Source organism: Aphelocoma coerulescens, chromosome 5 (genome assembly GCF_041296385.1).
Source record: "Aphelocoma coerulescens isolate FSJ_1873_10779 chromosome 5, UR_Acoe_1.0, whole genome shotgun sequence".
Taxonomy (NCBI): Eukaryota; Metazoa; Chordata; class Aves; order Passeriformes; family Corvidae; genus Aphelocoma; species Aphelocoma coerulescens.
Genome location: NC_091019.1, coordinates 63,048,552 through 63,068,143, shown reverse-complemented (window position 1 = coordinate 63,068,143; position 19,592 = coordinate 63,048,552). Strand labels below are relative to the sequence as shown.

General features: G+C 53.6%; 2 protein-coding genes across 2 annotated transcripts; both read left to right on the top strand.

Annotated features, from left to right (window-relative positions):
• Positions 1 to 2,332: 2,332 nt before the first annotated feature.
• Positions 2,333 to 4,027, top strand: LOC138110910 (inositol 1,4,5-trisphosphate receptor-interacting protein-like 1). Its single transcript, XM_069016064.1, has one exon. It carries the CDS (start codon positions 2,333 to 2,335, stop codon positions 4,025 to 4,027), a length of 1,695 nt encoding a protein of 564 aa, XP_068872165.1.
• A 4,863-nt stretch (positions 4,028 to 8,890) lies between these two features.
• Positions 8,891 to 10,636, top strand: LOC138110909 (inositol 1,4,5-trisphosphate receptor-interacting protein-like 1). The gene has a single exon (XM_069016062.1). The coding sequence runs from the start codon at positions 8,891 to 8,893 to the stop codon at positions 10,634 to 10,636; it is 1,746 nt and encodes a 581-aa protein (XP_068872163.1).
• The last annotated feature ends 8,956 nt before the right edge of the window (positions 10,637 to 19,592 follow it).

Below are 19,592 nucleotides of genomic sequence, written 5' to 3'. Positions count from 1 at the left end.
CCCGCACGGCTGAGGCCGCTGCCCGGGCGCAGCCGGCTGGGGACACGCCGCCAGCCCGGTGCCACCCGCAGGGGCCTTCCTGCTCTGGGGCCAGGCCAGGCCGCAGCATGGGGAGCCCCCCATGGGGCTGCGCCCGGCGAGGGAACGGCTCTGCCCGGGGACAGGGCTCCGGGAGCAGGGCCGGCAGTGCCGGGCACAGCGAGAGGGGGACACACGGCTGCAGTCACAGCCCGGCTGCCCTGGCACAGGCCCCACAGGCAGACAGGACGCGGGGCAGGCAGGAGCCCCCGTCCTCTCCGCGCCCACCTGAACACGGCGACATAAGGGACAGGGGCACCGCCGGCACCGCACGCACCTCCCCAGGGGCACCAGACAGGGGCAATGCTTACACGGCGCGCACCTCTCCCCTGGCACTCTCCCACCTCCCCAGGGGCCCGGACACAACGGGGCTGAGGCTCTGCAAGGGGAACCCAGCCAGAAGGGAGACGGGGCTTCAGCCAGCACGGACGGACGCGTCCTCAAGGAGAAGCCGGCCCACACTCAAGCTCCTTGCGCTGAGTGTTGAAGGGATCAGGAGCACAGGCAGCGTTCTTCTCTAGCCTTCCACTCGTTACTTTCCGATGCATTGGAGTGCGGACAAATTCTTGGAAGCAAGAGCAAACTGGTTATTTGTAACGAGTCAGCTGAGCCGAGCACACACCCCCTCCAACAAAACTGCTGCTTTTCCTACCCTTTCGCAGCCGGGGGAGGTCCCTGTCCCGTTTCCCATGGGACGGCTTCTCAGGAACTTCCATTCTCTAAGCACCGCTTACTTTTCTGTCCCCTCCCCTCTCATCCGCCCTCCTTTTTCGGTCAGCTCTTCAGCCCTGCCCCTCTCCCAGCACTCAGCAACAGCCAACAGATCCACCGGAACAAACCCAAGCCACAGATAACAGCAAACAGAGGACAGAACCAACAACTTTCATTCTTTTACTTAATACCCTTTTTGGCTGCAGCGTAACCTTTGGGTGCAGGGATCCCATCTTCCCCGTCTGGCCTTGCAGCTTAGCAAAACCCACACGGACATGCGGGCACATTCCAGCACTGACTTGCACTCCAAACCTTTCCATTTTCTACAAGGAAAATTCTGATTTTTTCCCTTCTGCTTGGAAGGGCGTGGCTTCCCTTGGTTGATGTATTTGGCAGAAAGGTTCTCCTCACGTGGAAACGCTTCCTGGCAGCCTGAAACTCTCCTGCCCAGCGACAACCCGTTTGGTCCCACTGGATCACAGGAATGCCAGTGCAAAAGCATCACCTTCCTCTCTTCTGCGAGGAGCTGCTTTCACAGCCCAAGCTCCTGACACAGTGCAGGTGGTCCCTGAAGGGAGGTTGTAGCTAGGTGGGGGTCATTCTATTAGCCCAGGGAACAAGCAATGTGAGCAGAGGAAATGACCTCAAGTTGCACCACGGGAGCTTTAGATTGGATCTCTAGGAAATATTCCTTCAATAAAGAGGGTCTCAAGCTTGCAAACAGGCTGCCCAGGGAAATGGCTGAGTCAGCACCTCAGAAAGGTTTAAACGTTGTGTGGATGTGGCATTTGGGGAGTTGGCTGATTGGTGGAGTAGGCAGCATTAAGTTTGCAGTTGGACTGTGCGATCTTCAGGGTCTTTTTCAACCTCGACAACTCAGAGATTTAAGTGTGGCTGAACCAGTGTGGAGTCAAGGCTTAGACTCAATGATCCTCGAGGGTGCCTTCCAACATGGGTATCTATGAGACTGGCAGTGGAGGGCAGCTGATAAGAAAGACAAAGGAAAGACCAAGGGAAGTTCTTAGAAGAAGATTCACTCAAAAGCAGCCTTAAGCAGTTCACCAGGGCCACTCTGAGTGGCTGAGCTGGGCTGGGCACAAAGGGTGGGGCTGGCCTGGCTGTGATGTGCTGTGGCTCCTGTGACATCACGGGCGATGTGTCACAATGGGGGCAGCTATCAAAGGCCCCAGCAGGTAACGCTGGCCCTGTATTGCTTGGGCAAGCGGTGAGTGCACACGTGGCGGGGAGGCTGGGCTGGGGACAAGGGCTGGGGCAGAAACGCTGCACCCGGGGGAGGGTTCTCCGCCTGCACAGGGCAGGGACAGCCCCTCACGGGAGAGCCTTGGGCAGGCACGGTGCTGCTGCTGCTGCTGCTGCTGCTGCTGCTGCTGGGGCAGCGGGACAGGCCTTGCTGCCTGCCAGCTGTCTGGGGCCCTGTCCTTCCTGGCCCCAGGCCCCTGTCATTCCCGTCCCTGCTGCCCCCACTGCCGGCTGCCTCCCTCCCCGCCCCACTCAAGGCCTTCTCTCCATCCTCCTGCAGACCATGGGTCCCTTGGTATTGTGGTTCTTGCTCTTGCAAAGCCTAGTCCAGTACCTGCAGCCCGTGGGTGATGGATTGGACGAGGCGATGCGTCTGCGCATGGAAGCACGTGCGATAAGCCAGGAAGTGGAGAAGACTCTTCTGGAATGGGAAGTGGATCAGCTCACCCTGAAGCAGAGGGGAGGGGCCTGGCGAGAGCTGCTCTGGTCTGCCTTGCAACACTGGCAGGTTTGGGCCGTTGCTGGGCTCCTGCTCCTTCTCTCGGCCCTATGGTTTATCTGGAGGGAAAGGAGCCTGAGGAGAGAGGAGCCTGAAGAAGAAAACAATGGTGCAAATGAGGAGGAAGTGAGAAATGTGGATGCAAATGAAGAAGAAGCTGTTGGAAATGAAGAGGAAGACAACAATGATGCGAATCGGGAGGAAGACAACAATGATGATGGCAACGTAGAGGAAGTCGGCGGTGGTGCTGCAAACGAAGATGGTGCTGGAAATGAAGTTGTCATTGCGGCTGCAAATGCAGAAAACAACAATAATGATGCACGTGAAGCCGAAGGAGGACAGCGTGATATTGAAGATAACAGAGGAAGGATTTTAATGGAGCGCATACAGTGGCCTGTACAGGACCTGCAGAACGGCTGTGAGTGGACAACTGAACTGATGACCAATTTCACAATTTACTTTGGCCACGTCTTGTCTGGCAGTTTCTACCCGGTCCTGCAACGAGCCATTGGGGTGGGCAGTGCCTTTGAAGGTTGGAGTCCCCGCGAGCAGGATGTTGTGTACCGCGTGCTCGTGCCCATGACTCCTCCCCGAGGGCACACCTTCCACCTGGAGCTGGACACTGAGGGGCAGAGGCACGTGAGGAACTTCCGTGTCCGTGTGCAGCTGGAGTGCACCTGCACGAGGGAGCAGCAGGGTGAGAAGATGCTGTGCTTCCTGCACCACCCCGAGGAGGAGCTGAGGAGGAATCAGGATCCCAGCCTCCTTCACACCCTGTGCACCGGCGCCTACCTCGATGTGCAGAAAACAGCCCGCTGGTTCTACCAGCTGGTGAGAGCCGTCTGGCCAGCTTTGCCTCAGTCGCACGCCTGGCGTTTAGTGCTGCTGCCCTCCAAACGCTCCTGCCAATTCCAGGTGACCAAGGGCAGAGAAAGCTTCCGGATTGAGGTGCTCTTCGGGGTGCGGCAAGGCGACTCGGACGTCTTTGTGAGCAGCCAGCCTAGACAGGCCTGCACCCCAAGCACAACGTGGCCTGAGACCTACGCTGTGGCAGAGGTGAAGTTCTTCAAGTACATTGCCAGGCTGGCCCCCCCTGACAGCTTGCACCTCAAATGCCTGCAGTTCTTCACCCGTCTTCAGCTGGGCTTAGGCATTTCCACCTACACCACAAAGACCATTGTTATGCACCTCCTGAACATCACACCTGTGTCACGGTGGCGCAGGAGAGATTTCGTGAGGCGACTGGTGGATATCAGCGAGAGCCTGCGCTTAAGCGTGGAAGTGAGATGCCTCAACCACTTTATTTTGGGCAACCAGAGGCTCCCTGGGGAGATCAGTTTGCCCCCAGAGGTGCAAATGGCCAGGACGTGCAATCTCTTCCATCACATGGTGATGGATCCGGCTGCCCATTCACAGGCGATGAGCGAGTATATGGACCTGCGAAAGTGGTTAAGAAGAATCCTCAAAAATGATCCTTGAAAGAGGTTTGCCTGCTTGATGCTGTGCTTGTGGGACTGGCAGCTGGCAGCAGAGAACCACCTGATAGTACAGGGGAAAAGAGGGGAGAGTGTGGGATACAGAGAGGGAAGGGAAAGCGCTGTGCAGCAGCACTCTGCCATCGACAGCAGCAGCAGCAGTGTCGTCCCAACAGTCTCCTCAGCACTGCATCCAGTGATGACCAGGTTGGCTACGCGGCTCGGGGAGCACGCAAGAGCAAATACTGCCATTCCTTTTTGTGTTCTCTGGGGTCTGTGTGCAGAATCTAGTCCTCAGGGAGGAGCTGACACAGACCTGAGCGTGCAGAACATGGAGAAGGCACTGCTCAGTCGGCCCTGGGAATTGCTGCCACACCTGTCCTCCAGAGCAAAAGCACGCTCGGGGAGTCCAAGCCGATGAGGCTGAAGAGGCCGTGGCCAGGGGCCTTGTGAGAGAGAGTCCCATTACCACCTGGACTGTGACTGCCCCCAGCTCTGTCTTAGGGTCCATTTTCCCTCTGAGAGCTTCCCCTTGTGCAAAGATGCCGATCTCAGGATCCCAGACGAGTTCCCATTTGAAAGGACCACCGGTGAGATCATCTTGTCCAGGGCTGCTCCAGCAGGCCCTTCCTGCTGTGCATTGCAAAGCATTGCGTTCGGAGGGCTCTTGACTATCTCCGGCGAGGGAGACTCCACAACCTCTGGGCAATGTGCTCCAGTGCTCGGTCACTGCGCTGAACGCCAGATGTGCTGCAGACTTGCTGGAAGTCAGCGAAGAATTGACGGGGCTGGTTGAGAAAAACAGGAGCTGGGCCTCTCACCTATGTGGCCCCTGGCTCCAGCAAGGCCCAAGTACAGAGTGACGTCCGGAGTGAAGCAGAGGCCTCTCGGCGCCGTGATGTTTCCCTGAGGCCCAGAAGAGCCCCGGCACCTCTCTAGCGCCGTTGGCCTCACTCCCCTTCACTGCACAGAACAAGCTGGGTTACGAATCTGCTCCTTTAAGGAGAAGAGGATGCGTGCAAAGACTCTGGCAGAGGCCCCACGGCCTCTCCTGCTGCCTCAGCAGGTGGAGGGCCACGGGAGGGTTTATTCTACCTCCCTGTATCATTTCCTTTTCCAAAAAAGGTCACACAGATCCACATTGAGCTCCTCTTGCGCGTGAACTTCCCACTCCCGAGAACGCGCATGAAGAGAGCACATGCCTTACGTGCATGGCCAAAGTCACCAAACCCCACCGGTAGCATGCAACTGTTCCTGGCCTTTGGGAAGGGCCAAAAATCAGAGTGTAAAAGAAGCAGGAATGTGGGATAGAAAAAGGAAAAAAAAACAGGGAAAAAAAGACCGAGAGGAACAATGGGCGCTGCTTGCCCGCGATCGGTCACGGGACGGTGACTGTCCTTGTCCCCAGAGGGACACCTTTAGGTCAGCATTGGACCAACTCGGTTGGCGCTGACCTGAAACTTTGCATCCATAAAAATCTAGATTTTTATTTCATAGATATAAAGACATAGAGTAGACATATTATATATTATAAAGTTTATTGATAATCATCTATAATAGTAAATATAATAAAACAAAAACATATACCAGTATAAATAATATCAAAGACACAAAATATCTAATTATTACATCATGATAAAAATAATGATCAATATTTTAAAAGGTAATTCTATTTAAACACTAACAATATAGAATTTACAAGATATTGTATATACATATATACAGTATACCTACTTAGTGTCACTATCCCTCGTGACACCTATTAATGCTCTATAGTCAGTGCATTTATGAGGGGCAAGCCAGAAACTGGTTTGCTGTTGCTTCAATAAAATGCAATATTGCAGAATCTGGATGGTGCAAGACTTTGTTGATCTCAGCCAGACCCAGAGCATTGGTAAATCTCATGCACTGGGAATGTGGGCTCGTCAAGAGTCTCCTTGAACTCAACCAAACTTACAGGGCTGAAGTGGTTCTCATCAGAAATCAAGGCCAGCTGTCCCCAGGCCCTGTGATCACAGAATCACACAAGGGCTTGGGCTTGGAAGGCTCCTTAAACATCATCTTGTTCCAACCCTGCTGCCGAGGGCAGGGACACCTTCCACTAGGCCAGGTTGCTCCAAGCCCCATCCAAGCTGGCCTGGAACACTGCCAGGGATGGGGCAGCCACAGCTTCTGTGGGCAGCGTGGGCCAGGGCCTCAGCAGCCTCAGAGCCAAGAGGTTCTTCCACATGTCCAGCCTAACCCCTCCCTCTGTCAGCGGGAAGCCTCTGCCCCTGGTGCTGGGCCTGCAGGCCCTTGGAAACAGCCCCTCTGCGGGTTGCTGGTGGGCCTCGTGCGGGGACGGAAAGGCCGCAGGAAGGTGCCCCCGGAGAAGCCCTTGGAGAGCACTGGGGCCACGAGTGGCACCATGAGGGCAGCAAGCAGGGCCTGGCGCGGCTGTCGGGGCGGGAGGGCACAGGGCGCTGAGGCGCTGCCAGCTGGAGCTGGGAGCTCCGGTGTGCGGCCGGCACAGAGCCGTGGGCTCCCGCAGCTCTGCATCCCGCACGGCTGAGGCCGCTGCCCGGGCGCAGCCGGCTGGGGACACGCCGCCAGCCCGGTGCCACCCGCAGGGGCCTTCCTGCTCTGGGGCCAGGCCAGGCCGCAGCATGGGGAGCCCCCCATGGGGCTGCGCCCGGCGAGGGAACGGCTCTGCCCGGGGACAGGGCTCCGGGAGCAGGGCCGGCAGTGCCGGGCACAGCGAGAGGGGGACACACGGCTGCAGTCACAGCCCGGCTGCCCTGGCACAGGCCCCACAGGCAGACAGGACGCGGGGCAGGCAGGAGCCCCCGTCCTCTCCGCGCCCACCTGAACACGGCGACATAAGGGACAGGGGCACCGCCGGCACCGCACGCACCTCCCCAGGGGCACCAGACAGGGGCAATGCTTACACGGCGCGCACCTCTCCCCTGGCACTCTCCCACCTCCCCAGGGGCCCGGACACAACGGGGCTGAGGCTCTGCAAGGGGAACCCAGCCAGAAGGGAGACGGGGCTTCAGCCAGCACGGACGGACGCGTCCTCAAGGAGAAGCCGGCCCACACTCAAGCTCCTTGCGCTGAGTGTTGAAGGGATCAGGAGCACAGGCAGCGTTCTTCTCTAGCCTTCCACTCGTTACTTTCCGATGCATTGGAGTGCGGACAAATTCTTGGAAGCAAGAGCAAACTGGTTATTTGTAACGAGTCAGCTGAGCCGAGCACACACCCCCTCCAACAAAACTGCTGCTTTTCCTACCCTTTCGCAGCCGGGGGAGGTCCCTGTCCCGTTTCCCATGGGACGGCTTCTCAGGAACTTCCATTCTCTAAGCACCGCTTACTTTTCTGTCCCCTCCCCTCTCATCCGCCCTCCTTTTTCGGTCAGCTCTTCAGCCCTGCCCCTCTCCCAGCACTCAGCAACAGCCAACAGATCCACCGGAACAAACCCAAGCCACAGATAACAGCAAACAGAGGACAGAACCAACAACTTTCATTCTTTTACTTAATACCCTTTTTGGCTGCAGCGTAACCTTTGGGTGCAGGGATCCCATCTTCCCCGTCTGGCCTTGCAGCTTAGCAAAACCCACACGGACATGCGGGCACATTCCAGCACTGACTTGCACTCCAAACCTTTCCATTTTCTACAAGGAAAATTCTGATTTTTTCCCTTCTGCTTGGAAGGGCGTGGCTTCCCTTGGTTGATGTATTTGGCAGAAAGGTTCTCCTCACGTGGAAACGCTTCCTGGCAGCCTGAAACTCTCCTGCCCAGCGACAACCCGTTTGGTCCCACTGGATCACAGGAATGCCAGTGCAAAAGCATCACCTTCCTCTCTTCTGCGAGGAGCTGCTTTCACAGCCCAAGCTCCTGACACAGTGCAGGTGGTCCCTGAAGGGAGGTTGTAGCTAGGTGGGGGTCATTCTATTAGCCCAGGGAACAAGCAATGTGAGCAGAGGAAATGACCTCAAGTTGCACCACGGGAGCTTTAGATTGGATCTCTAGGAAATATTCCTTCAATAAAGAGGGTCTCAAGCTTGCAAACAGGCTGCCCAGGGAAATGGCTGAGTCAGCACCTCAGAAAGGTTTAAACGTTGTGTGGATGTGGCATTTGGGGAGCTGGCTGATTGGTGGAGTAGGCAGCGTTAAGTTTGCAGTTGGACTGTGCGATCTTCAGGGTCTTTTTCAACCTCGACAACTCAGAGATTTAAGTGTGGCTGAACCAGTGTGGAGTCAAGGCTTAGACTCAATGATCCTCGAGGGTGCCTTCCAACATGGGTATCTATGAGACTGGCAATGGAGGGCAGCTGATAAGAAAGACAAAGGAAAGACCAAGGGAAGTTCTTAGAAGAAGATTCACTCAAAAGCAGCCTTAAGCAGTTCACCAGGGCCACTCTGAGGGGCTGAGCTGGGCTGGGCACAAAGGGTGGGGCTGGCCTGGCTGTGATGTGCTGTGGCTCCTGTGACATCACGGGCGATGTGTCACAATGGGGGCAGCTATCAAAGGCCCCAGCAGGTAACGCTGGCCCTGTATTGCTTGGGCAAGCGGTGAGTGCACACGTGGCGGGGAGGCTGGGCTGGGGACAAGGGCTGGGGCAGAAACGCTGCACCCGGGGGAGGGTTCTCCGCCTGCACAGGGCAGGGACAGCCCCTCACGGGAGAGCCTTGGGCAGGCACGGTGCTGCTGCTGCTGCTGCTGCTGCTGCTGCTGGGGCAGCGGGACAGGCCTTGCTGCCTGCCAGCTGTCTGGGGCCCTGTCCTTCCTGGCCCCAGGCCCCTGTCATTCCCGTCCCTGCTGCCCCCACTGCCGGCTGCCTCCCTCCCCACCCCACTCAAGGCCTTCTCTCCATCCTCCTGCAGACCATGGGTCCCTTGGTATTGTGGTTCTTGCTCTTGCAAAGCCTAGTCCAGTACCTGCAGCCCGTGGGTGATGGATTGGACGAGGCGATGCGTCTGCGCATGGAAGCACGTGCGATAAGCCAGGAAGTGGAGAAGACTCTTCTGGAATGGGAAGTGGATCAGCTCACCCTGAAGCAGAGGGGAGGGGCCTGGCGAGAGCTGCTCTGGTCTGCCTTGCAACACTGGCAGGTTTGGGCCGTTGCTGGGCTCCTGCTCCTTCTCTCGGCCCTATGGTTTATCTGGAGGGAAAGGAGCCTGAGGAGAGAGGAGCCTGAAGAAGAAAATAATGGTGCAAATGAGGAGGAAGTGAGAAATGTGGATGCAAATGAAGAAGAAGCTGTTGGAAATGAAGAGGAAGTGAGAAATGTGGATGCAAACGAAGAAGAAGCTGTTGGAAATGAAGAGGAAGACAACAATGATGCGAATCGGGAGGAAGACAACAATGATGATGGCAACGTAGAGGAAGTCGGCGGTGGTGCTGCAAACGAAGATGGTGCTGGAAATGAAGTTGTCATTGCGGCTGCAAATGCAGAAAACAACAATAATGATGCACGTGAAGCCGAAGGAGGACAGCGTGATATTGAAGATAACAGAGGAAGGATTTTAATGGAGCGCATACAGTGGCCTGTACAGGACCTGCAGAATGGCTGTGAGTGGACAACTGAACTGATGACCAATTTCACAATTTACTTTGGCCACGTCTTGTCTGGCAGTTTCTACCCGGTCCTGCAACGAGCCATTGGGGTGGGCAGTGCCTTTGAAGGTTGGAGTCCCCGCGAGCAGGATGTTGTGTACCGCGTGCTCGTGCCCATGACTCCTCCCCGAGGGCACACCTTCCACCTGGAGCTGGACACTGAGGGGCAGAGGCACGTGAGGAACTTCCGTGTCCGTGTGCAGCTGGAGTGCACCTGCACGAGGGAGCAGCAGGGTGAGAAGATGCTGTGCTTCCTGCACCACCCCGAGGAGGAGCTGAGGAGGAATCAGGATCCCAGCCTCCTTCACACCCTGTGCACCGGCGCCTACCTCGATGTGCAGAAAACAGCCCGCTGGTTCTACCAGCTGGTGAGAGCCGTCTGGCCAGCTTTGCCTCAGTCGCACGCCTGGCGTTTAGTGCTGCTGCCCTCCAAACGCTCCTGCCAATTCCAGGTGACCAAGGGCAGAGAAAGCTTCCGGATTGAGGTGCTCTTCGGGGTGCGGCAAGGCGACTCGGACGTCTTTGTGAGCAGCCAGCCTAGACAGGCCTGCACCCCAAGCACAACGTGGCCTGAGACCTACGCTGTGGCAGAGGTGAAGTTCTTCAAGTACATTGCCAGGCTGGCCCCCCCTGACAGCTTGCACCTCAAATGCCTGCAGTTCTTCACCCGTCTTCAGCTGGGCTTAGGCATTTCCACCTACACCACAAAGACCATTGTTATGCACCTCCTGAACATCATACCTGTGTCACGGTGGCGCAGGAGAAATTTCGTGAGGCGACTGGTGGATATCAGCGAGAGCCTGCGCTTAAGCGTGGAAGTGAGATGCCTCAACCACTTTATTTTGGGCAACCAGAGGCTCCCTGGGGAGATCAGTTTGCCCCCAGAGGTGCAAATGGCCAGGACGTGCAATCTCTTCCATCACATGGTGATGGATCCGGCTGCCCATTCACAGGCGATGAGCGAGTATATGGACCTGCGAAAGTGGTTAAGAAGAATCCTCAAAAATGATCCTTGAAAGAGGTTTGCCTGCTTGATGCTGTGCTTGTGGGACTGGCAGCTGGCAGCAGAGAACCACCTGATAGTACAGGGGAAAAGAGGGGAGAGTGTGGGATACAGAGAGGGAAGGGAAAGCGCTGTGCAGCAGCACTCTGCCATCGACAGCAGCAGCAGCAGTGTCGTCCCAACAGTCTCCTCAGCACTGCATCCAGTGATGACCAGGTTGGCTACGCGGCTCGGGGAGCACGCAAGAGCAAATACTGCCATTCCTTTTTGTGTTCTCTGGGGTCTGTGTGCAGAATCTAGTCCTCAGGGAGGAGCTGACACAGACCTGAGCGTGCAGAACATGGAGAAGGCACTGCTCAGTCGGCCCTGGGAATTGCTGCCACACCTGTCCTCCAGAGCAAAAGCACGCTCGGGGAGTCCAAGCCGATGAGGCTGAAGAGGCCGTGGCCAGGGGCCTTGTGAGAGAGAGTCCCATTACCACCTGGACTGTGACTGCCCCCAGCTCTGTCTTAGGGTCCATTTTCCCTCTGAGAGCTTCCCCTTGTGCAAAGATGCCGATCTCAGGATCCCAGACGAGTTCCCATTTGAAAGGACCACCGGTGAGATCATCTTGTCCAGGGCTGCTCCAGCAGGCCCTTCCTGCTGTGCATTGCAAAGCATTGCGTTCGGAGGGCTCTTGACTATCTCCGGCGAGGGAGACTCCACAACCTCTGGGCAATGTGCTCCAGTGCTCGGTCACTGCGCTGAACGCCAGATGTGCTGCAGACTTGCTGGAAGTCAGCGAAGAATTGACGGGGCTGGTTGAGAAAAACAGGAGCTGGGCCTCTCACCTATGTGGCCCCTGGCTCCAGCAAGGCCCAAGTACAGAGTGACGTCCGGAGTGAAGCAGAGGCCTCTCGGCACCGTGATGTTTCCCTGAGGCCCAGAAGAGCCCCTGCACCTCTCTAGCGCCGTTGGCCTCACTCCCCTTCACTGCACAGAACAAGCTGGGTTACGAATCTGCTCCTTTAAGGAGAAGAGGATGCGTGCAAAGACTCTGGCAGAGGCCCCACGGCCTCTCCTGCTGCCTCAGCAGGTGGAGGGCCACGGGAGGGTTTATTCTACCTCCCTGTATCATTTCCTTTTCCAAAAAAGGTCACACAGATCCACATTGAGCTCCACTTGCGCGTGAACTTCCCACTCCCGAGAACGCGCATGAAGAGAGCACATGCCTTACGTGCATGGCCAAAGTCACCAAACCCCACCGGTAGCATGCAACTGTTCCTGGCCTTTGGGAAGGGCCAAAAATCAGAGTGTAAAAGAAGCAGGAATGTGGGATAGAAAAAGGAAAAAAAAACAGGGAAAAAAAGACCGAGAGGAACAATGGGCGCTGCTTGCCCGCGATCGGTCACGGGACGGTGACTGTCCTTGTCCCCAGAGGGACACCTTTAGGTCAGCATTGGACCAACTCGGTTGGCGCTGACCTGAAACTTTGCATCCATAAAAATCTAGATTTTTATTTCATAGATATAAAGACATAGAGTAGACATATTATATATTATAAAGTTTATTGATAATCATCTATAATAGTAAATATAATAAAACAAAAACATATACCAGTATAAATAATATCAAAGACACAAAATATCTAATTATTACATCATGATAAAAATAATGATCAATATTTTAAAAGGTAATTCTATTTAAACACTAACAATATAGAATTTACAAGATATTGTATATACATATATACAGTATACCTACTTAGTGTCACTATCCCTCGTGACACCTATTAATGCTCTATAGTCAGTGCATTTATGAGGGGCAAGCCAGAAACTGGTTTGCTGTTGCTTCAATAAAATGCAATATTGCAGAATCTGGATCGTGCAAGACTTTGTTGATCTCAGCATTGGTAAATCTCATGCACTGGGAATGTGGGCTCGTCAAGAGTCTCCTTGAACTCAACCAAACTTACAGGGCTGAAGTGGTTCTCATCAGAAATCAAGGCCAGCTGTCCCCAGGCCCTGTGATCACAGAATCACACAAGGGCTTGGGCTTGGAAGGCTCCTTAAACATCATCTTGTTCCAACCCTGCTGCCGAGGGCAGGGACACCTTCCACTAGGCCAGGTTGCTCCAAGCCCCATCCAAGCTGGCCTGGAACACTGCCAGGGATGGGGCAGCCACAGCTTCTGTGGGCAGCGTGGGCCAGGGCCTCAGCAGCCTCAGAGCCAAGAGGTTCTTCCACATGTCCAGCCTAACCCCTCCCTCTGTCAGCGGGAAGCCTCTGCCCCTGGTGCTGGGCCTGCAGGCCCTTGGAAACAGCCCCTCTGCGGGTTGCTGGTGGGCCTCGTGCGGGGACGGAAAGGCCGCAGGAAGGTGCCCCCGGAGAAGCCCTTGGAGAGCACTGGGGCCACGAGTGGCACCATGAGGGCAGCAAGCAGGGCCTGGCGCGGCTGTCGGGGCGGGAGGGCACAGGGCGCTGAGGCGCTGCCAGCTGGAGCTGGGAGCTCCGGTGTGCGGCCGGCACAGAGCCGTGGGCTCCCGCAGCTCTGCATCCCGCACGGCTGAGGCCGCTGCCCGGGCGCAGCCGGCTGGGGACACGCCGCCAGCCCGGTGCCACCCGCAGGGGCCTTCCTGCTCTGGGGCCAGGCCAGGCCGCAGCATGGGGAGCCCCCCATGGGGCTGCGCCCGGCGAGGGAACGGCTCTGCCCGGGGACAGGGCTCCGGGAGCAGGGCCGGCAGTGCCGGGCACAGCGAGAGGGGGACACACGGCTGCAGTCACAGCCCGGCTGCCCTGGCACAGGCCCCACAGGCAGACAGGACGCGGGGCAGGCAGGAGCCCCCGTCCTCTCCGCGCCCACCTGAACACGGCGACATAAGGGACAGGGGCACCGCCGGCACCGCACGCACCTCCCCAGGGGCACCAGACAGGGGCAATGCTTACACGGCGCGCACCTCTCCCCTGGCACTCTCTCACCTCCCCAGGGGCCCGGACACAACGGGGCTGAGGCTCTGCAAGGGGAACCCAGCCAGAAGGGAGACGGGGCTTCAGCCAGCACGGACGGACGCGTCCTCAAGGAGAAGCCGGCCCACACTCAAGCTCCTTGCGCTGAGTGTTGAAGGGATCAGGAGCACAGGCAGCGTTCTTCTCTAGCCTTCCACTCGTTACTTTCCGATGCATTGGAGTGCGGACAAATTCTTGGAAGCAAGAGCAAACTGGTTATTTGTAACGAGTCAGCTGAGCCGAGCACACACCCCCTCCAACAAAACTGCTGCTTTTCCTACCCTTTCGCAGCCGGGGGAGGTCCCTGTCCCGTTTCCCATGGGACGGCTTCTCAGGAACTTCCATTCTCTAAGCACCGCTTACTTTTCTGTCCCCTCCCCTCTCATCCGCCCTCCTTTTTCGGTCAGCTCTTCAGCCCTGCCCCTCTCCCAGCACTCAGCAACAGCCAACAGATCCACCGGAACAAACCCAAGCCACAGATAACAGCAAACAGAGGACAGAACCAACAACTTTCATTCTTTTACTTAATACCCTTTTTGGCTGCAGCGTAACCTTTGGGTGCAGGGATCCCATCTTCCCCGTCTGGCCTTGCAGCTTAGCAAAACCCACACGGACATGCGGGCACATTCCAGCACTGACTTGCACTCCAAACCTTTCCATTTTCTACAAGGAAAATTCTGATTTTTTTCCTTCTGCTTGGAAGGGCGTGGCTTCCCTTGGTTGATGTATTTGGCAGAAAGGTTCTCCTCACGTGGAAACGCTTCCTGGCAGCCTGAAACTCTCCTGCCCAGCGACAACCCGTTTGGTCCCACTGGATCACAGGAATGCCAGTGCAAAAGCATCACCTTTCTCTCTTCTGCGAGGAGCTGCTTTCACAGCCCAACCATATTTCCCTTAATACTGCAAAAATTGGGCATTTCCCTCATGGTCAAATTGTGTTCCCACTCAAGTTTTTTAGTGGAATGCTTCAGGACATGTAATCTTCCCAAGTGTCCTCCGCCTAGGAAGGGAGTGGATTCTGCGAGGTGGCTTTGGAAGGTCATTTGAGGAAATACTGTCAAATGATCTTAAAGTCCTTTGAAAAGGAAATGTATGATATTCAGTGGCATTTTCTGGTTTGAAGCTAATTGACCAACGTGAAATAGCTAAATGGGACTCTCTCTAACAGAAATGTGAAATATTTTAGCTAAAGAATAATAATTTTAGAATTATGTCTTCCAGAAAGAACTCCTTTCATGGCATATCCCAGGCTCAATTCCGACTTGCTTTGATTTTTTGTTTTTTCTCCGTTCTGCCCCCTTCTGTGTGATGATGGCAACACAGCTGTCGGCTTTGCTTGGAAATTGTTTTGTAGCAGCAGTGCTCCTGGTGAAATGCTTCCTCGAGGGTGAAAGGACTTTTGCACTACTTCAGTGGTCCAGGGCATCAGCACCTGAGTTCAGCATTCTGCTCTGACTGTGGTCTTTGTAAAAAATCTCACTCCTGAGCACTTGAGGCTCATCCTCAGTCAGCCTGAGCCAGTGGCTTCCGAGGGTGGCCACCCAGCTCTGTCAGCTGGCAGTTTGCTGCTCTGAGGCTACGTGTTTCTCCGTGTCCCCGAAGCACAAGTGTTTCTAGACACACTGTAAAAGCAGCTGTGAGTTGGACACAGAGACTGCAGTATTCACCACTAAGCAAACACTGCATGCAGGGCTGTAAGGTACTTAACATACAGTCAGACAGATACTAGGTTTATGAAATCTGGGCTGTGAAAACACTAGGGGTTTTCTAATAAAATGTAATGTTCATTGCCCAAGACTCCACCCTCTAAATCAGGATCTCTGCAGACCCATTCCTAACTTTCACATTGCCTCCACACACAGTGGTTTTGGCTGAACAAATGCAGCACTTTTCCCCAGAGTGGTGAGATAGCAGCTCCCCTCCTCCTTTCAGCTAAATTCCCACTACCAGACAGGTTTTCAGCCCCCTCCTTTGGCCCAAAGCATCCACGTGTATTTGTTTTGTGACTTTGAAGAGAACGTAAAAGGACTTGTTTTATTAACAGCCAACAGACACTTCAAAGCAAAAATGTAGTTAAGAAATAAATCATTCTGCTCTTCCAAAGTGCGATTTATTGTGAATCCTGAAATAAGTTTAAAAAGAACCAAAAGCTAAATGCATTAATCACTCTTTTAAAATAAAGTCAGGATTTCAATGTAAGGTATGTGTACTGGTAAAATTAAATGCAAGGACATCTCATTTTTTTAATTTAAGGTAATATTAAAGTAATGTGTTGGTCCTTAGCATCTCAATGGCTATGGGGAAGTGTTTCCCTTTAGCAGAAAAGGTTTTTTTTGATAATACTTTCCCATATTATTGAAAAGGTTTTGTCCACGCTCTTCTTTTTTTTTGGTGTGTGTGGAGGGATTATCTAAAAAGCCAAATTAACTTCCTCTGAGGAAATGCCCACTTTCTGTGCTTACCAGGGCAAAGAAGGCCATTGTCTGGGGAAAATGGCTCTGATGGGAATTTGAACTCAGGGACAGGGCATTAACATTTGCTGAGTTGGGTAACAAATGGGATAGAGTTTCACCTAAAGGGTTTCATTCATAAATTTTTGGTGGATTTCTTTTCCATAGTTCTTCTAAGTACACAATCTGCCGAAAATTGGGAGGAAAATATGGCCAGCTCTGGGTGAAGCTTCACGAGTGTATTTTTTAATAACCATCACTGCCAGCTGCCTCTTTGGGAGCTGTTTCCCAGACACTCCTGGGAAGAGGGTGGGATACACTCTGCTTGCTCCTGTGATCACAGGCTGTGAGCAGACAGAACCCATTTCACAGGCAGGACTGTGACCAGAGGAGTTCCCACAACAACCTTGCCATGTTTTCTCAGCCCATTTCCTTGCTTGTGTGCCTGTCTGAGCAAGGATGCTGCTTTCCCAGCTGTGGCCATGCAGTCTGCATTGGTCTCAGACCCCTTCAGCCCCTTCTAAGCTATTCTCACTGTGTTATAATTCTGTTTCCACTGATGAGTACATTCTGTGTTTTCCTCAAACTGTATGGAACCAAAAATCTCAGTAGGCAGAACGGCTTTGCCTCTTTCTGAATTATTTGTACGCAAGATAACTTTGCCCCAAGGGCTGGAAAGACTCAGCTTCCCCTAATTAACACTTGTCTAATACACTAAAGTGTCTTGGAATACTTTTATTTTCTGTCTGCCTTGGATTTAATTTCAAAAGCACAAAATCTCTGACTACAAATAAATGACAGCTTTGCACTGCAGGGATAAAGCACCTGGACAAAAATGCTGCAGGGATATGAAAGGGAAATTCAAACGTCAACATCAAGTCCTTAGACACCTTTGAAAGAGTTTCCTGTTTTGCCAATCCTTTAGGGCCAGGCGGTGAGTTCATGCAGAGCTTTCTCAGAGCTTACTAACATGAGCAGGCCAGCTCGTGGTGGGGACAGCATGCATGCCAGCAGCACCTCACTGCTGCAGACAACCAGCTGAATTTACAAGCAGAAACCCGCCCCAAAACAGGCTTCTTGCTTCAAATCTCTCACCAAAATTGGGCTAGAGCGTCAACCACCTCAGCTTCCAGAAGATGGGGCTGTCCTTCTTCCCAATATCATCCTGCCTGGTAGGACACTTACCTCACTCATTCTCACTCGTCGTGCTCAGCAGAAAACTTAGAATAACAATATTCTTTAGGTTGGAAAAGACCTCTGAGATCATTGAGTCCAACTGTTACCCCAGCACTGTGAAGCCCACCACTAAACCATGTTCCAGAATGCCACACCCACACACCTTTTGAACACCTCCAGGGATAGTGACTCGATCACTGCCCTGGATAGCCTGTTTCAATATCTGACTATCCTTTCAGTGAAGAAATTTTACCTAATACCTAATCTAAACCTCCTGTGATACAACTTGAGGCCATTTCCTCTGTTATTTGTTACCTGGGAGAAGACACTCACCCCACCTGGCTCCACCGTCCTGTCAGGGAGTTGTAAAGAGTGAGAAGGTCCCCCTTGAGCTCCTTTTCTTCAGGCTGAATCCCCCCAGTTCCCTCAGCTGCTCCTCATCAGACTTGTTCTCCAGACCCTTCCCCAGCTCAGTTGCCCTTCCCTGGACTCGCTCCAGCCCCTCAATGTCTTTCTTGCCATGAGAGGTTCAAAACTGAGCACAAGACTTGAGGGGTACTTTGGTACAGAGATTGTTTTCACATGACTGTCCTTCCCTAGCCCACAAATCACTGTGTCATGTTTGCATGTGTTGCTGCTCTGGAGCTGGGCTGAGCAAAGATGGTGGTGTCAGCCCAAAGAGAGATGAAGTGATTGTGGAGGAATTTCTTTATCACCATCCTGTGTAAATAGAGATTAGAGACAGAACATTTTCCATACAGCTGTGCTTCTGCAAACAGGAGGGAATACAGGGCCAGGCAGTATTACAGAGCCAGCTTCAAGTGTGTTGTTGCAAATCCAAAAGGACATGGACTCATCGTAGTAACCAGGTAAAGTGAGAATGGCCGTGCCACTCTGCCTGTACTGCATTCCTCCATTGGCAATGCCTTGGGGAACAGCAAAGCACCGAGTCCACAACTGCATTGGCGGGTTTGTGTTAGTCCCAGCTGAGCTGAGCCTTAGTGACCTGCTCCTTGAAGGGAGGTCACTGGTGTTTGTCCTCCAGGGGAAGGTGTCTGTAGACAGTGGAGTTGCAGAACCACTGAGGAGGTCCCTGTAACACTTCTGTCCCTGGAAGTGTTCCAGGCCAGGCTGGATGGGGCTCTAAGCCTCCTGGTCAAATGGAAGTTGTCTGTGCTCATGGCAGGGGGGTTTGAACAAAATGGTCTTGAAGGTCCCTTCCAACCCAAATTGTGTTACAAAATCCCCACTGTAACACCAAACCGTTCTGATTCTATGATATACAGATGAGATCAAGCAGGAGCTCAAGTTGGAAGTTCAGTATTTGAAGTGTTAGTTATGATTGCTTTCTGAGATAAACTGCTTTCCTTTGGGGTGGGTGGCTAATTCTGTGCACCAAGCCCTGAATTCTGATCAGAAGAGGTGAGCTGTGTGTGATATAGGGTAGTATGTAGTGTAGCTTTCCATGTTTCAGTGGCTGCCTCCTTCCTTGCAAGCTGGCCTTGGAAAACATACAGAGCAGAGTAAAAATAAAATAGTATTCATTGCTGGTAATGAAAAGCCACTCTTACCCCAAAAGAGAGAGGAGTAACATTTCTCACAGTTTGAGGTGTGGGCATTCAACAGAGCAGGTCATGCTGTGGGCTTGGATGGCACCCAGCCCATGTCTCATTGCTGCTTACTTTGTAAATATTGATTTCCCAATAGGAACAACTGTTTTACAGTACAGCCAGAGTTAAACAATAGCTCTGAAAAAAAAATCCAGCCACACGCGTGCCTCACTTCTGCAGCATTCCTGAGACAAGGCTGTATTTTTATCATCTGCAAACCCAGCTACATCTGCTGTACTGACCTATAACTGGAATCTCAACTCCCTCATTATGACCTCTGTCAGAGAAGCGAGCCAGCTTCTCTGGGGTATAATTTAAATTCTACCCAGTTCCATGGCTTTCCCAAGAAAAAGATAACACCCTGGTGCATGAAATCAGATGAGAGACTAGCACAGCTCAGCTGCTGCAAGAGGACCTGCTGTATGCACAACTTTATCTTTCCTAAAAGTCATTCCAGGTCACAGGTGTCCGTTGCTGCCATGAATGGATCTTATCAAAAACCATCTCCCAGATTTTAGCCTCCTCCTGCACACAGCAGCTTTGAAGTCTTGAGCTTTCTCCCTCCACCTGCCTCCAGTGGCGTTGAGTTTGCTGCTCTCTTGAGTGCTGAGAAAACACTGCCCCGTTGCAGGACTGCAGCCACCCAGGCAAAGTGGGATCTCCTGCAGAGCTCCCAGCTGCCTGCAGGCCTGTCAGAAATGCCCAGATTCCTCCCTTGCATCTGACAGAACACTTGTGTTGCAGAGCTG

Coding starts and splice junctions, on each gene's coding strand:
- LOC138110910 (XM_069016064.1), top strand. CDS start 2,333: ATGGGTCCCTTGGTATTGTGGTTCTTGCTCTTGCAAAGCCTAGTCCAG.
- LOC138110909 (XM_069016062.1), top strand. CDS start 8,891: ATGGGTCCCTTGGTATTGTGGTTCTTGCTCTTGCAAAGCCTAGTCCAG.